General features: G+C 49.2%; 1 protein-coding gene across 2 annotated transcripts; it reads right to left on the reverse strand.

The window, feature by feature from the left end:
• Window positions 1-934: 934 nt before the first annotated feature.
• On the reverse strand, window positions 935-12,766 carry Myl4 (myosin light chain 4). 2 transcript variants are annotated; one of them, XM_037201284.1, is made up of 8 exons: window positions 12,593-12,766; window positions 12,179-12,332; window positions 8,636-8,663; window positions 3,726-3,875; window positions 3,295-3,468; window positions 2,808-2,885; window positions 1,995-2,040; window positions 935-1,098 (listed from the first exon to the last, which is right to left on the reverse strand). In XM_037201284.1, the coding sequence occupies exons 2-7, from the start codon at window positions 12,299-12,301 to the stop codon at window positions 2,012-2,014; spliced, it is 582 nt and encodes a 193-aa protein (XP_037057179.1). In that variant the 5' UTR covers window positions 12,302-12,332; window positions 12,593-12,766; the 3' UTR covers window positions 935-1,098; window positions 1,995-2,011. The 2 variants fall into 2 exon arrangements, with proteins under 2 accessions (XP_037057179.1, XP_028738530.1); XM_028882697.2 differs by lacking the exon at window positions 12,593-12,766 and having other exon boundaries at window positions 12,179-12,481.
• Window positions 12,767-15,589: the final 2,823 nt, after the last annotated feature.

Raw genomic sequence — 15,589 nt, forward strand, 5'->3', positions numbered from 1 at the left:
CTGGATGAGCTCTTGACCACTGAGTCATCTCTTCAGCCCCACAGTGTGAATATTCTTAACACTACTGTGGTAGTCTGAATGTAATTGGTCCCCATAAACCTATAGAGAGTGGCACACCATTAGGAGGTGTGGCTTTGTTGGAGGAAGTGTGTCACTGTGGAGGCGGGCTTTGAGGTCTCATATATGCTCAAGTCACGCCCAGTGAAATAGGCCACTTCCTGTTGCCTAGGAGTCAAGATGTAGGACTCTCCGCTCCAACATCATGTCTGCCTACGCACCACCATGTCCCACCATGATGATAATGGATTAAACCTCTGAAACTGTAAGCCACCCTATTAAATGTTTCCTTTATAAGAGTTGCTGTGGCATAGTGTCTCTTCAAAGCAACAGAAATAATAACTAAGACAAGTACTGAATTGACTGAAAAATGGTTATTATGTTGAAGTCTGTATTCTGTGTTTAATTACATTTTTTAAAGCACTAGGGATCTAAGGTAATTATACATACTAAGCAAGTGTTGAATTAACACTTTCTTTTGAAGCAGGCTGTAGCCCACGGCTACATGTAGCCCAGGCTGGCCTCAAACTCACTGTGTAGCTCAACATGATCTGATCTTCCTGCCTCCACATCTCCACCACTGGCATCATAGGTGTGTGAAGCCAGGACTCCGTGAAGGATCCTGACAGTCCCTGGTGTTCCTTTTCCCACCTTCTGCCTAGGGGTGATGGAGTGGAGACAGAGCCTTGTGGGGGTGAGACCCCTGCATCTTCAAGCTGCAGGCCCTTCCGAGGCCTCTCCCTCATGTGTCTGATGCCACTATTCCTGGATCCTTGGCCTTTTGCCATAGTCTCCCTGTTCCCAGATCAACTCATTTCTCAAGAACACGAGGTCTCGGGTGACATTATCACACGCACACACAAATTAACTCCACTAATAGGTTTTAAAAACAGCCCAGGGATTGGTGAGACTCGGTGCTGGGCTCTTTATTTACAGGGAGGGTTATAGGTCTGAGAGGTGATAGAGCTGTGACGTGGTGTGAGCCCAAGATTCTGTGACAGCCACCATAGGTCTCTCCCTTGCTCACTCAGGGCCAAGCACCTGAAAAAGAAAAAGTGCTAGATAGAGAAAGCACGTCACCCTCCCACATCCCATGCCCTTATCACAATCCCACATCATGGGGAGGTGTCTACACCAAGGGTTTGAAGTAAAGAGGCATAAGCCAGGGATTTTAACTTGGGGTGAGGCTTTGTCACACCCAGGAGCCTGTGCTGGGCCCAGGCCTGAAAGACCTAGGGAGAGGCAAGAAGGTGTAACAGTAAAGGTAAAAACAGGGCATGTCCGGGTTGGCTTTTTGTTTGTTTGTTTTTGGGGGGTTGGGGGTTTGTTGTTGTTGTTGTTGTTGTTATTTTGCCAACATGAGTTATCTGAGAAGAAGGACCTCAGTTGAGAAAATGCCTCCATCCGAGTCCCTGTGGGCAAGTCAGTAGGGTTTTTTGTTGTTGTTTGGCTTGGTTTTTTGACTAATGATTGATGTGCAAAGTCCCAGTCCACTTGGGGAAGTGCCACCTCTGGACACCCCTGAACTGTGTAAGAAAGCAGGCCAAGCAAGCCGTGAGGAGCAAGCCAGCGGGCAGTGTTCCTCCACGGCCTCTGCTGCAGTTCCTGCCTCCGGGTTTCTGCACATTGAGTTCCTGCCCTGACTTCCCTCAGTGATGGAGTGTGACCTGAGAGTTGTAAGCTGAATAAACCCTTTCCTTCCTAAGCTGCATTTGATCATGGTGTTTACCACAGTGATAGAAATGCTAACTAAGACCAAGCAAAAGATGAGGGCGCAAGAGGTTGGGCAGGAGAGACGTGAGCAGCACAAGCTGGTAGCCCCGGGTCGCCCTCCGATCGTGGCTGCACAGACCTGGCACAGAAGACTTCTAGGGCATGCGGTGTATCCATAAACCCCTTAGACCCAGAAAGGACCTTGAGGAAGAGGCAGAACTCACCCTGGAGACATCTGGCTTTACCCGGACATGATGTGCTTGACAAAGGCTGAGGAAAGAAAACGAGAATCAGCCATAGAGTCCTCCTCGGAGCTCTGCCCTCCTCTCCACCGCTTCCTGTCACCCACACTTCCAGCCTTGCCATGCCCTTTCTGCAGGTGGGAATTCTCTTCCGAGAGGGTTTACGGAGAAGGCAGAAGAGGGAAGAGACCTGAACTCTGCTGTATCCCTCTGTGCTGACATTAGACAGGTGACATGAACTACTACACCATCACTACACTATAGATCCCCACAACTTATGAAAGGCATCAGCACGCCCACCACCCCCCATCTGAGGCTCAGACATGGTGGCTTGATCAAAGTCACACACATGGCTTATCACAGAGCTGTCAAGGTCCTGGGCCAATGAGATGGATCAGTGGGTAAAAGTCTTGTCGCAAAACCCTGATGACCTGAGTCCAGTCCCCAGGAACCAGTGTTAGAAGGAAGTATTGTTTCCTGGAAATTGTCTTCTGACCTCTGAACACATATGTGTGCCCACACCAACATGCAAATCATATATACACACACAATAATAGTCATATATACACACACAATAATAGTCATATATACACACACAATAATAGTAATACAGATGTATTTTGATGCCCCTTCCATTATATCAGATATTCACTCCTAGGATGGAAAAAGACAGCACCCAGTGAGAATCTGCCACAGCCCATCTGAGACACACATCCTGCAGCCTCTGGGCTGGCCCATCCCATCCCACATCGCTCTCTTACCCGGGGCACCCTGGGAAGCAAAGAAGGACCGTACCTTCATAATTGATGCAGCCATTGGCATCCTCCTGCCCAGATAACAGCTGTTCCACCTCTGCCTCACTCATCTTCTCGCCTGTGTGGGGTGTGGCAATGGGGTCGAAACGACAAGTGGCAGAGAACGGGAAGGAAAACAGAAGCACTCAGAAGGCTGAAAGCCCATCCTGGATCTGAGAAATGGCTACTGCCAAGCCTCAGCAGAAGCTCTGGAAGGCAGGATCAAGTATCTCAGGGCACAGCAGCAACGTGAAGGTAAGGAAAGAAGCCCCGAGGCCACGGCAGACTCAGAGTAACCCCTTCTCTGCCAGCTGTTCTCCTCTCCCAGCTCCTGGTACTTGCTGGGCAAACCCAGTTCCTGGGGTAGATGGGGTGAGGGGTTCCCATAGCTACCAGGGAAAGAGGCCCTGGATTAGGGTTTGCCAGAAACAGGGACCCTTAGACACACCCCACCAGACGCCACTCAGCTTTCATCTCTGCTGACGTACCCAGAGTAGCGAGGACGTGCCGGAGCTCAGCCCCCATGACAGTGCCGTTGCTCTCTTTGTCGAAGACCCGCAGCCCCTCCACGAAGTCCTCATAGGTGCCCTGCTCCTTGTTGCGGGAGATGTGCTGCAGGATGGGCAGGAACATCTCGAAGTCCAGTGTCTTGGAACTCATCTCTTCCAAAGCGCATGAGGGCAGACCGAGAACACCGCCTGAGTCGATGCCCAGAGGAGGAGAGGGCCGAGAGGCCTCTTCCCAGCCCTGACACCGCCCGGGGCTTAGAGTGAGCCACTTCACATGTGACAGGCAGAGTCACAGGGACGGGACAACAGAATTGGAAAAAAACTAGGGTCCTTGGAACTCTGCACGGGGTCCAGTTATTAGACCGTTCTGTATGGGTGCTGAAATATCTAAACATTAATCCAACACTAACCTTCAGGCTTGGGTTTGCCCAAAACACGCAGCACCTCGGCATTGGTGGGGTTCTGGCCCAGGGCCCGCAGCACGTCCCCACACTGCCCATAGGTGATCTTCATCTCTCCAGTTGGAGTTCGGTCAAACAGGGAAAAGGCCTCTTTGAACTCTGCAGAGAGACACCCAGCTACAGCCCCCTGCCCCAGGAGAAGGCAGTGCCTGTGGCTTCCTCAATGGAGTAGTTAAAGGACGTAGCAGTTCCCTTGAGCCACTCACTCTTCCAGGCTGTCCTTGGAAACTGCTTTTACCCCATCTTCTGACAAGCAAAGTCACCTGGGGACCCCATGACTTGTCCTAGCACTGGCCTCGGGATCCCTTCTCCCAGTCAGTTATAGGATTGGCTAGTTCCCTATTTCTCCTCACCCCACATCTTATCCCTGCCAGGAATGAGGCTTTCCAGATTTTCAGTTTGGCTCTGCCTAGGAGAGTAGGAAAGGCAGGCCAGGTCTCAGCTCCCTCCTACTCTGCCCATTATCCCTGTCCCTGAGTGTCCTGGGAGGTGGCAGGATGTGAACACAGTTTGCAAAGTGATAAGACCTATTCCAAAGTCAGCTATTATCAGGACCACCTGTTCCCAACTGCAAGAGCTCCAGAGCCAGACAAGGTGACATTGGGGGTCATAGTCAGGCCACACCAGGCCTGCCACTGAACCACTGAACCACTGGTGGCTTTTGGTAAATTGACACTTTTGTAGGTCTTAGCTTTAACTGGGGACACAATGTCCACCTGCATGTGTGGCTGGTGGGAGCACAAATTGTGCCAAGGGTGTGGCTCACAGTCGGAGGGAACAGACCAAGGTGCCTCTCTTGTCTCCTGCCTCTTGGGCTAGCTCAGTACAAGAAAGACCTGGCACCTTGAAGTTTGCAGAGCAGGCAGCTAAGGGGCAAAGTCAAATGAAGACCCCTGGGCCCTCTGTAAATAGCCTTAGCTCTTCATCGGTTTGTTTGCTTTTATTTCTGAGAGACAAGGTCTTGTGTAGTCCTGGTTGACCCCAAATGTGCTATGTAGCAGAGGATAACCTGGTGCTCCTGATCCCCCTGCCTCCACCTCCCAAGTGGCAGGATTATAGATGTGTCTGGCTAATTCTCCACCAATTTGGATTCAATGACTGTATTAGAATACTATGAACTGGCAGCGGCACTTAAGTCCCCTCAAGCCGTGGACAAAGGAGGGGACAACCGCAAGTGACAGCAGACTGCTGTCACTGATGGCGCAGCAAAGAGCCCACGGTGGAAGCCCTGTTCCGGAATGTGCAAATCTGGTCGGGAAGAGAAGTCATCTGCTGGAAGCTAGCTCCTACAGCCGTAAAGCAGGTCAACAGCGTGAACCAAAGAATGCTGAGTTACTTGAGAGGGGGCAGGACAGGGGGGGGGGGCGCTGCCTTTAATCCTTTCCAGGTACTTTAGAACTGCTTGGTTCCTTATGAATTACTTACAAATTACTCCACAGTCAAAGCAGAGTGCCCCAGATTTAATTACATACAATTCCTCCTGCTGGGGATCCCAGTGGACACATGAAAACACCAATGTTTAGAATTACTACTAGCCATTGGTACAGGGGCCACCACATCAAGTGGTGACACATGACAGTAATGAGGCAGCCGCCTCAGGAGACAAAGAGCCACATGGTGGAAGCCCAGTTCTAGAAGGTTATGCAAATCTGGCAAGGGATCAGAGAAGTCAACAGCTGGAACTTCCTGTGGAGGGGGGAGGGTGCAATAAGGAAATTGGAGCCATAGCACCCAGAAAATACAAAGCTCAGAACAATGTGGTAACTAGCTCCAGATAGATGAAGGGTGGATGTAGATAAGATGCTGAATAGTCACAAAATTTCAAAACTGAACAGAACCAAATATCCTCGCTTTGAATAAAAGAAAATTAACTTTTGTAGAAGTGACTACAGGCCTGGAGGGATGGCTCAGTGGTTAAGAGTGCTTAATGCTCTATCAGCCAAGGTTTGAAACCCAACATCCACATCAGGCAGCTCACAAAAGCCTGTAAATTCAGCTCCAAGAGATCTGATGCCTGCTTCTGGCCTCCATGAGTGTATATGCATGCACACAAACATAAAATGAACTTGGAAGAAGATGGGGGAGTGAACAATACCTTATGGCTCGTAGTGGAGGAGCTGGTGACAATAAAATAGTCCCCTAATTCCCAAAGAATGTTCTTCTCATCATAACACAACAAAACCGTAGGCTGGGACTGGGGATGTAGCTCAGTCAGTAGAGAGCTTGCCTAGCATGGGTGAAGCCCTGGGTTCAATCCCCAGTACCCCATAAACCAGGTGTGGTCATACACACTTTTAACCCCAGCATTTGGGAGGTGGAGGCAGGAGAATCAGAAGTTCAAGGCCATTCTCAGTTAAAAGTGAATTTGCAGCCAGGCTGGGTTAATTAAGACCCTATCTTAAGAAAAAGAAAGAAAGAAAATCACTCACCAGTAGCCACAGCTTCACCAAAAAGCACATGGAGAGACAATAGGGATGAAACTTAAAGAAGAAACCATCATAATCCAACATGAAGTGCTGTGGAACAATTCTTTTCTATACTATGAATATGTATTACTCTCATTTGCTAATAAAAAAGCTGATTGGCTGATAGCTGGGCAGGAAGAGATTGAGCTCTAGAGCCAGACTAAGAAAATTCTGGGAAGAGGAAGGGCAGAGTCAGAGAGTAGGCTTCCAGGTGCAGAGGGAAGGAGATGAACAGCCATGTAGCAGAGTGTAAATAAGGAATAAGGGTTAACTTAAAATCTAAGAGCTAATTAGTAATAAGCCTGAGCTATTGGCCAAGCATTTATAATTCATATAAGTCTCTGTGTGTTTATTTGGGACCAGGCGGTTGGGACAGGAACCATCTGTCTACAATGAAGAGAAGCGGCTACAGAGTCAGGGTGTGAAAGGTTACAAGAGCTAAACCCCAACCTGAAAACTTCAGGGAGAACAGAACTCAACCAGCTGTCTTGGTGAGCTTTCCGCCACGATTTCCCTTGGGAGATGGGAGACTCTGGTTATTGAGTGAGTTTCTAGTCCTCGCTGGTGCTGTGGACTTGACACAGCTACAGACACACGTGTTAACTAAGCACTAAGAATTTCACGGTGTCCACCAAACTGTGACCCAACAGTGAGTCTCCACGGCGTATGACAGAAACAGATTCCTGTCACAGGTCCAAAACACATGTGTCAGTTCTCATGTTCTGTGTGTGAGTAAACTGATACCACTTTCTTAGAGGGAAATTGGCAAGAACTATCATTCATCTTACAACCCAAATGTGGTCATGCTTTCACCCAGTGCTAGGAAGGCCACCTGGAGGAAAGATGCTAATGCATACCAAATGGAAACAACATGAAGGTCTCTCTGATTGCTTAAGTACATCCACGTGTCAGAAGTCCCAAGCTTTCTCCTCTTTTAAGGTTTATTTTATCTTTAATTATGTGTGTATGCGGGTGCATGTGAGTGCAGGAGCTGAAGTTACAGGTGGTTGTGAACTGCTCTGGGACATGAACTCAGATCCTCTGCAAGAGCAGTACACACTTGTAACCACTGAGCCAGCTCTCCAACCCCTTGAGATTTATCCTAAAGTTGCATTTACTGACACTTTATATAAGATTGAGAAAATATAAATTGTCCCTATTGAAAATGAGAAGATTTGGTGACAGAGACCACAGATAGGCTAGTGTACCTGCGAGTCACCACTGGCTCTGCCACCAGGGAGGGTGAGTGTGTCACAGATGCTTCATGATGAAGGAGGGAGTGCCCATAAACTAAAGAGTGTTTCCAGTATCAAGAACAGAGAGAAGGACTTCCTGCTGTGAAACAACCCTCTTGTACACTGTAAAGATTTGGTTTAATAAACACTGATTGGCTGGTAGCTGGGCAGGAAATTAGGTGGGAAAGCCAAACTGAGAATGATGGGAAGGAGGGCAGAGTCAGAGAGAGGACAGCCAGTCACCGAGGAAGCAAGACATGTAGAAAATGAGGTAACATGCCACGTACCACTGGCAAAGCATAGATAAGAAATATGGGGCAGGGCTGGAGGGATAGCTCAGCCATTAAAGGCTAGGCTCACAACCAAAAATATAAGAAATATGGGGGCTGGAGAGATGGCTCAGAGGTTAAGTGCACTGGCTGCTTTTCCAGAGGTCCTGAGTTCAATTCCCAGCACCCACACCATGGCTCACAACCACTTGTAATAGGATCTGGTGCCCTCTTCTGGCCTGCAGTGCAGGTGTACACACAGGCAGAACACTGTATACATGATAGATAGATAGATAGATAGATAGATAGATAGATAGATAGATATAAATGAAATATGGGTTGAGTTAAATGTAAGAGCTAGCTAGTAATAAGCCTGAGCTATCAGCCAAGCTTTTATAATTAATATCAGCCTCAGAGTGGTAATTTGGGAAGCAACTGCCGGATATAATCAAGCATAAGGACAGAAAGCTCCTCCTCTGTTTACAACTTCCAGATGTCTTAACAGATTAGGGGGGATGGAGGAGAGGCAAAGACATCAGCATCACTTGATACTGAGCATCAACTCTATCTCAAGCACTCTGAAAGGACAGCTGAAAACAAAGGTCTAGAATAAGACACCCAAATCTGAATCCTGGATCCACCTCTACCGACCATGGGAGAACGGACAAGACACCCAAATTCTCTAAGCCTCATTTTTACTACCTGTTACATGGGGGCAGCGATAGCTACTACACCTCATAGGACTGTTTGAAGAATCAAGTGACTTGATCCATATAAAGTGCCCAAGACTGTACCGAGCAGGCCTGCTGGGATGATAATAACTACTGTTACAACCAAGGACCACTACTTCTTCTCTGGAAGTGCAAGAACATGGGGGTGTTCGCACTCACCTTCAATCTGGTCGGCACTGAAGTCTATCTGTAGGGAAAGAAACAGGAGTGAGGGCAGAGACTGCTAACGGCTTCCAAAAGGAAGTCTGGTCACCTCCAGTCGGCCACTGGTGAAGAGGGAAGGAGACCGGATGGAGTGTAAACCAGCCTCCTGACGAACGGGCCAAAGCTGGAGATCGAGGAGCTAATGCAGCCTTCAAAGCTCTCTCAAAACCAAGAAGGCAAGTGAAAGGGTGGAGCTGCTGGAAAGTTCCACAACTAAGAGCCACTATTGCTCCTGAAGGGGACCCACGTTCCGTTCCTAGCACCTACATGACAGCTCACAACCATCTACCACTCCAGTACCGAGGGTTCCAGTGCTCTCTCCGACAGACAGGCACACGGTACACACACATACATGCAGACAAGACCCCCATACTCATAAATAAATCTTTTAAAAAATTGCCATCAAGAGGAAAAAATGGCCGGGCGGTGGTGGCGCATGCCTTTAATCCCAGCACTCGGGAGGCAGAGCCAGGCGGATCTCTGTGAGTTCGAGGCCAGCCTGGGCTACCAAGTGAGTCCCAGGAAAGGCGCAAAACTACACAGAGAAACCCTGTCTCAGAAAAACAAAAAAAACAAAAAAAACAAAAAAACAAAAAACAAAAAAAAAAAAGGAGGAAAAAATGAAGGGAAGTTATCTGTCCACACAGTCCTAGAGCCTGTGGTGAGCTGCATTACTATCTCTTTGGGCCGACAGGAAACTCCTTCTCCTCCTAGAGAGCCCTGGAGAAGCTGCCACCCCAGGATCTCACCAGTTCACACTGCCCTGACTAGAAGTGCCTTCTGTGGCTTTGCATGCTCACTGCTGCTCATTCTGGGACAGCCCGCAGCTCACCGCATGAAGCTCTCCCTTCCCTGGCCCCACACCACCTTTCTCCCAGGCACTCTAGTAAGTCACAGGTGCCTGGATTCTCTGTCACTGCTCATCTGGGCCTGTCTCATTAAAACCAGGTCCCTGCCCCCACCCAGCCCAGGTAACATTATCACTAAAGTGTTTAGTGCATAGCAGGTCCTCAAAAATATTGTGTTGAGCCGGGCGGTGGTGGCGCACGCCTTTAATCCCAGCACTCGGGAGGCAGAGGCAGGCGGATCTCTGTGAGTTCGAGGCCAGCCTGGGCTACCAAGTGAGTTCCAGGAAAGGCGCAAAACTACGCAGAGAAACCCTGTCTCGAAAAAAAAAAAAAGAAAAAAAAAAAGAAAGAAAAGAAAAATATTGTGTTGAATGAAGAAATGGATTTGGGGTGCCCGTCCCCAAACACACATGGTTGTGCAACTCTGAGTACCCGGGTGGGACGTTCTGAAAAATGAACTAAGATGACCAAGTATGAGTCATCACTTTAACAATCTGGGATGTCATTTCGATGACGTCCTTCCCAACTCCACTCTACCCTGGTCCTCCCTTCCTCAGTGGCGCTGGGTGCCACCCCTGAGGCATTCCATGCCCACCCTACCTCTTCTCCAGAACTGACAGGGGCTCAGCCAGGGAGCTATGGCCAGGAGTGGTTTTGCAAAGTATGGAGGTAAAAGAGGAAAAGAAAAGCACCCTCCACCCCGCATGAGGAAAAGCAAGGTCTACACTAACCCTCCGAGGGAAAGACAAAGCTTGCCTTGCTTTGCGATGCTTTTTGCCCCAGGAGCAGACATGTGAAAGAAACCAAGACAGAAGCACTCAGCCTGACCCCGGAGTCATCGTGACGCGATGGGCTCAGGGTTACCTCTGCTCTCACTTGGGTCAGGGGATCTTATAAACCAGACACTGGGTGCTGTGTGAACGGGGAATGACTCCCATGACTAACGCTGACTTCTTTCTCCCTTTCTCCTGTTTAAAGGACGGGAAATCAGGAGAGGTGCCTGAGTGGGGGGAAGTGAGAGACGAAAGGGGAGCGTGCTCCTTTGACGCCACGGGGCAGCTGCTGTCCAGACAACAAGCACCAGGCATGGCGTTTTATCAGACAAATCAGAAATAAAGGCTCCTGGGGACACAGATGGTCAGCTTTCAGGAAAGACAGATGATGCAGAAAGCCTCCGGGGATGATCGGGGGTTTCCGCTACTCTGTTTCCCCACAAGGAGCCACACAACCAGTCCAGGCATGGGGCAACTCCTTCATGTCTTTGACAGATAGATTCTGCTAAAGCCCTGGGAGGGCTAACAGGGTCTCCACCCCTTGGCACAGTACTGTATGAAGCGTCTTAAGTGAGCTCGATCCTGAAAAGACTATGGAGGCCCACACAGTTAGAGCCTTGGGTTCAGGGTCTTTGCCTGTGTGTCATAGAAACTTGTCTTGTCCTCCTCCTCACCCCAGCCTCGCCCTGTGAGATTCCCCCGCCCTGATGGCGGGGGGTGGGGGTGGGGGACGGGGACCACTCCAGACCTGATATTAATAGCTCTTCATACCAGAAGCCACTTGACCTCTCCCAATCTGGTGTCAAGTCTTCAAACTGCTCCTTTCTAGAAGCTTCGGACCCCCTCCTTCCCAGGCCCAGCCCTTCCTGGTTCATTCCTTCAGCAGCTGGGCCAGATTGCTGGGAGGCCTAAAATGACTTAAGTCAGTCAACAGGGCTCACACCAGCTCCAGAGAGAGGGGTGTTGCGGGCCAGGTGAAGAGAACAAGATGAAGGGGGCCTAAAACTGGGAGACTAAAGAAAGCAGGCCCAGCTCCCTCACCAAGTTAGAGAGGTCTCAGCCAGGAGTAAGCCACTCAGGCTAGGGCCGCAAAAGAGTGGCCCATCAGTGTAAGGGAAAGGAAGAGAGGAGGCCCCAGGCTGCTCTTGTCTTCTCTACCTCCCTTCCCAAGAGTCTATTTGTGAGTGGAGCCTCCCATGCCCCGGCACACAAGCGTCCTCCCTGGCTGCTCACACCCATTCCCAGATGTACCACCAGCTCCCATTATGTGTCTATTTCCCATAAGCATGTTCCACCTCTCAGGGCTGGAAAGAGAATTCAGCAGTCAAGAGTACTAGCTGTTTTTCCAGAGAACTAAGGTCTGATCCCCAGCACCCACATGGCATCTCCCAATCTGTATCTCCAGTTCTGAAGGTTCCAACGCCCTCTTCTGGCCTCCACAGACACTGTGTGTACGCGTCACACAGACATGCATGTAGGTAAAACATCCATACACAGAGAATAAAATAGCAAGTTGTAAAAGATATATTCCGAATCCACTTTAGGTGAAGGCCGATCTTGGCTTCACTACGGTGGCCCCACGCTATGTTTTACAAAAGCTGGCTGGTTGGTTGCACCTGCCGCCATTTTGGATTCTGCTGGACTAACCCAGGGTGGTCTAGCTGAGCCTCTTTGCGCATAGCAGCAACCTGTTGTTAAAAAGGAAAGCTGCTAACCTAAGTCTAGTTCTGGTTCTACTGGCCTTTGGAGCTATGACCTAGGGCATGGATGCCATGGTCCTCATCTCTGTCTGGCCTGAGAGACTCAGATCTCTCGGCAAAGGAGAAAATAGGACCCCGTCATCTCTACCCCTACCCAGTGGGCTGAGCGTCACTCACCTTCACACTCTTAGGGTCAAAGGCAGAGTCCTTGAGGGGCTCAGGAGCCGGGGCAGGGGCTGGAGCAGCGGCTGTGGCTGGCTTGGCAGCCTCCTTCTTGGGCTCAGGCTTCTTGGGAGGCATGCTGTCTTGGGGTCTCCAGTGGAGGTGGGACCTAAAAAGGGACCAAAAGAAGAGCGGTGGCCCTGAGAGAGAAGATGGGAGACTGGAAGGCCTTCTTCTGCTTTTATCCTGGGCAGGAGCCCCCACAGAGGGGCTGGTGAGAGCAGGAGCAACTGTCGCTGACTATAAAAGGAAGAAACACCAGCAGGGCGCAGCTGACATTCTAGTATTGTCACCAGTTTGGGGCCACCAGTCCCCTCCCCATCCCCCACCCCACCCCACCCTACCCCCCTCCCCCACCCACGCACACACCTCACTCCTCACAGCTTGCACCTCTGGAGCAGACTGATCGTTCCTGCCAATTGGTGGAAACCCAGAGAGGGGCAGGGAAACAGACCCTCTCCTAAGTGCCAGAGCAGCCAGAGAGAGATGAGCTGACTTGAGCCTTGATAACCCTCACACGTAGCCCAGGGGAGGCCGAGGCTTTTTTTAGCCCCTCCTGAGCAGAGGCAGCCCACTGCACATTCCTTTTAAGCCAAGATCCTTTAAGCTGAGAGCCCTGTCTCTGCCCTAGAGGCTCAACTGTCCAGGCATGGAGCCCTGAGGTAACAGCTGGTCCAACCAGCCCTGCTGTGCCCCCATTCTCCTCACCCCTGGGGCAAAAGCCTGCATTGTCCAAGGACAGGCATCCCAAGAACTCCACAGACTTCAGCTCCCTAGATCCACCCTCGACCCACATACCCGCAGTTGTTCATTTAGCAAATATTGCACATTTGTGCCTGGGGCGGGGTTGTCTGGGTAAGAAACAGAGATAAGGCAAAGTTGGGAAGGTAGAGTTAGAACCCCAAGCTCTAAGATCTAGTGCATGCTTTCTCTCTAACTCATTATGCGCCACTAGACTATGTGTGTGTTGCTTACTATGTACTAGGCTACTAGACGCTTTTCCTATAATATCGCATTAAATATTCCATAATCCTAAAAGGCAGATACTATTATTACTCAGATAACACACACACACACACACACACACACACACACACACACACTATGGTTAAAATAACTTGTCCAAGGTCACTCAAATGATTCACTATGAGCTGGGGTTGAAAGACAGGTATATCTGATTCTAATGTGTATAGTTGAATAATTTATATTACAGCATCATTTACGTGAGAAAGAAAAATTGGGGGGTCGCCAGGAAGGGCAGGATGGAAATAGGGCAAAGTGATGTATGCCCGGCATCCCAACACTCAGGAGACAGAAACAGACAGACCATGAGTTTGAGGCCAGTCTGGGCTACATAGCAAGATCATGGTTCAAAAAACAAAGAGAGAGAAGGAAGGGAATGGGAGGTGAGAATCAGCTGTTCACAGGAAACTCCCCTGGGGACCTAGGGCTTGCGGGTAGGAGCATGGCAGCAGTTTCTTATTTTTTTTTTCCACTTCCTATAAATGGAAATTTTTGTAACAATCATGTGATGTTTTGAAAAAAAATGAAAATCAACAATATTCAGAGAAATAACCAAAAAAAGTTTGTCTACCACACACATACATGCGTTGAGCTGAATCTTTAGACTATGTAGAGTTCACAGGATAAAAAACAAAGAAGGCACAATAGCACTTTGACTTTCTAAGCCATTTCTTCACTTAAAAAAACAAGATTATATGAGTTGAGAATCCCAGCACTCAGGAAGGGGAGGTAGGATAAACAGAAATTGGAGGTCATCCTTGACTGTAGTAAGTCTGAGGCCAGCCTGGGCTACATAATAAACAAAATAAAATAAAGATTGCAGCCAGACGTGGTGGCGCACGCCTTTAATCCCAGCACTCGGGAGCAGAGCCAGGTGGATCTCTGTGAGTTCAAGACCAGCCTGGTCTACAGAGTGAGATCCAAGACAGGCATCAAAACTACACAGAGAAACCCTGTCTGGAAAAAAACAAAATAATAATAATAATAATAATAATAATAGCCGGGCGTTGGTGGCGCACGCCTTTAATCCCAGCATTCGGGAGGCAGAGCCAGGTGGATCTCTGTGAGTTCGAGGCCAGCCTGGGCTACCAAGTGAGCTCCAGGAAAGGCACAAAGCTACACAGAGAAACCCTGTCTCGAAAAACCAAAAAAAATAAAATAAAATAAAATAAAAAAATAAATAGAAAAAATAAAGATTGCTAGTTGGGGGAAGTAGGACATGTCTGTAATCCCATCACTGAAGATGTTGAGGACCTAGATTGCTGATGTGGCCCTCAAGAGATTCTGCCTCAGACAACAAGATGTCAAAATTTGTAGACTAGTCCCAATGAGCACTGGAGCCTTCATTCCAGGTACTCGAGGCAAACATCTGCCCCTTCCCCAGTTCCCTAAACCCAGCCCCAGATCATTGCTATGAAAGCCTACAGTGCCCTGGGGCTAAGATCACCTTGTGCCTACAGCCTTCCTGGTAAAGAATCTAAGGCCCAAAGAGACTGCAGTGCTCAGCACTGGGTTGCCTAAGTCCACTCACAATGTGTGGGCTATCTTTATACTACACTGGTTAAAGTTTCCCATAGCCTGCCTACACCTATGCTAGCTGCTGCTGGACAAAGATGCCTTCAGAGGAAACTGAGGTAGGGAAAGGGACCAGAAGTTGCCCCCCAAACTAGAGCAAGACTGAAACTCGATCCAGGTTCGTCTCTCTTTTTATATTGCCTCCCTTCCCTTTCTTCTTGCCCATTAAATCTGACCCCTTGAGGCCATGGAGATGGTGCCCTAGGAAAATACCTCGGTTGCCAAGGCTGACAACTTGAGTTCTGTCCTTGGAATGCACACGGTGGAAGCGGAGAACTGACTTCCTCATGTTGTCCTCTGACCTCCACACTCTTAGGCTCCCCCACCCCCACAAATACGAAGTAATTAGTTAGCTCATTCTTTTTTCAAATCTAACCCCTTGCCAACTCTAGCATCCTTTTCTATGCCCTGTGGGTCTCCTCCCTGACCTACTTCACTGGGGCTGAAGTTAGGTGGATGGTGATAAGGAAGGAAAAGAAGAAATCCAGGCCCCTCTGACTCTGCCTCCCCTCCCCCACACCTCCAGCCTCCTTCCTGGACAAGCATCCTGGAGTGTTTGTATGGAGAAACACCTATAGATTTCCCTGGGAAGCCTGTAAAAACATCGCAGCTGGAAGCTTGGAGACGGGAGACGGGCATCCGTCCTAACTCATCAGCCACAGTCTCTCTGGGCCACAGCCAGCTGACATGAAAGATAATCAGGAGCTTTCAGACATGTCAAACAGAATCCTAATGCCAGGACATCTTCTGGCACCAAGGCATAGAGAG

The sequence above is a fragment of the Peromyscus leucopus genome, chromosome 8b (assembly GCF_004664715.2).
Source record: "Peromyscus leucopus breed LL Stock chromosome 8b, UCI_PerLeu_2.1, whole genome shotgun sequence".
Taxonomy (NCBI): Eukaryota; Metazoa; Chordata; class Mammalia; order Rodentia; family Cricetidae; genus Peromyscus; species Peromyscus leucopus.

Bases quoted from the DNA above. Each gene is read 5' to 3' on its own strand.
- Myl4 (XM_037201284.1), bottom strand. From the start codon at position 12,301: ATGCCTCCCAAGAAGCCTGAGCCCAAGAAGGAGGCTGCCAAGCCAGCC. The intron at 8,664-12,178 runs GTGAGTGACGCT...CTTTCCCTACAG, and splicing joins TTGACCCTAAGAGTGTGAAG to ATAGACTTCAGTGCCGACCA. The intron at 3,876-8,635 runs GTGAGTGCGAAC...GTCTCTCTGCAG, and splicing joins CAGTGCCGACCAGATTGAAG to AGTTCAAAGAGGCCTTTTCC.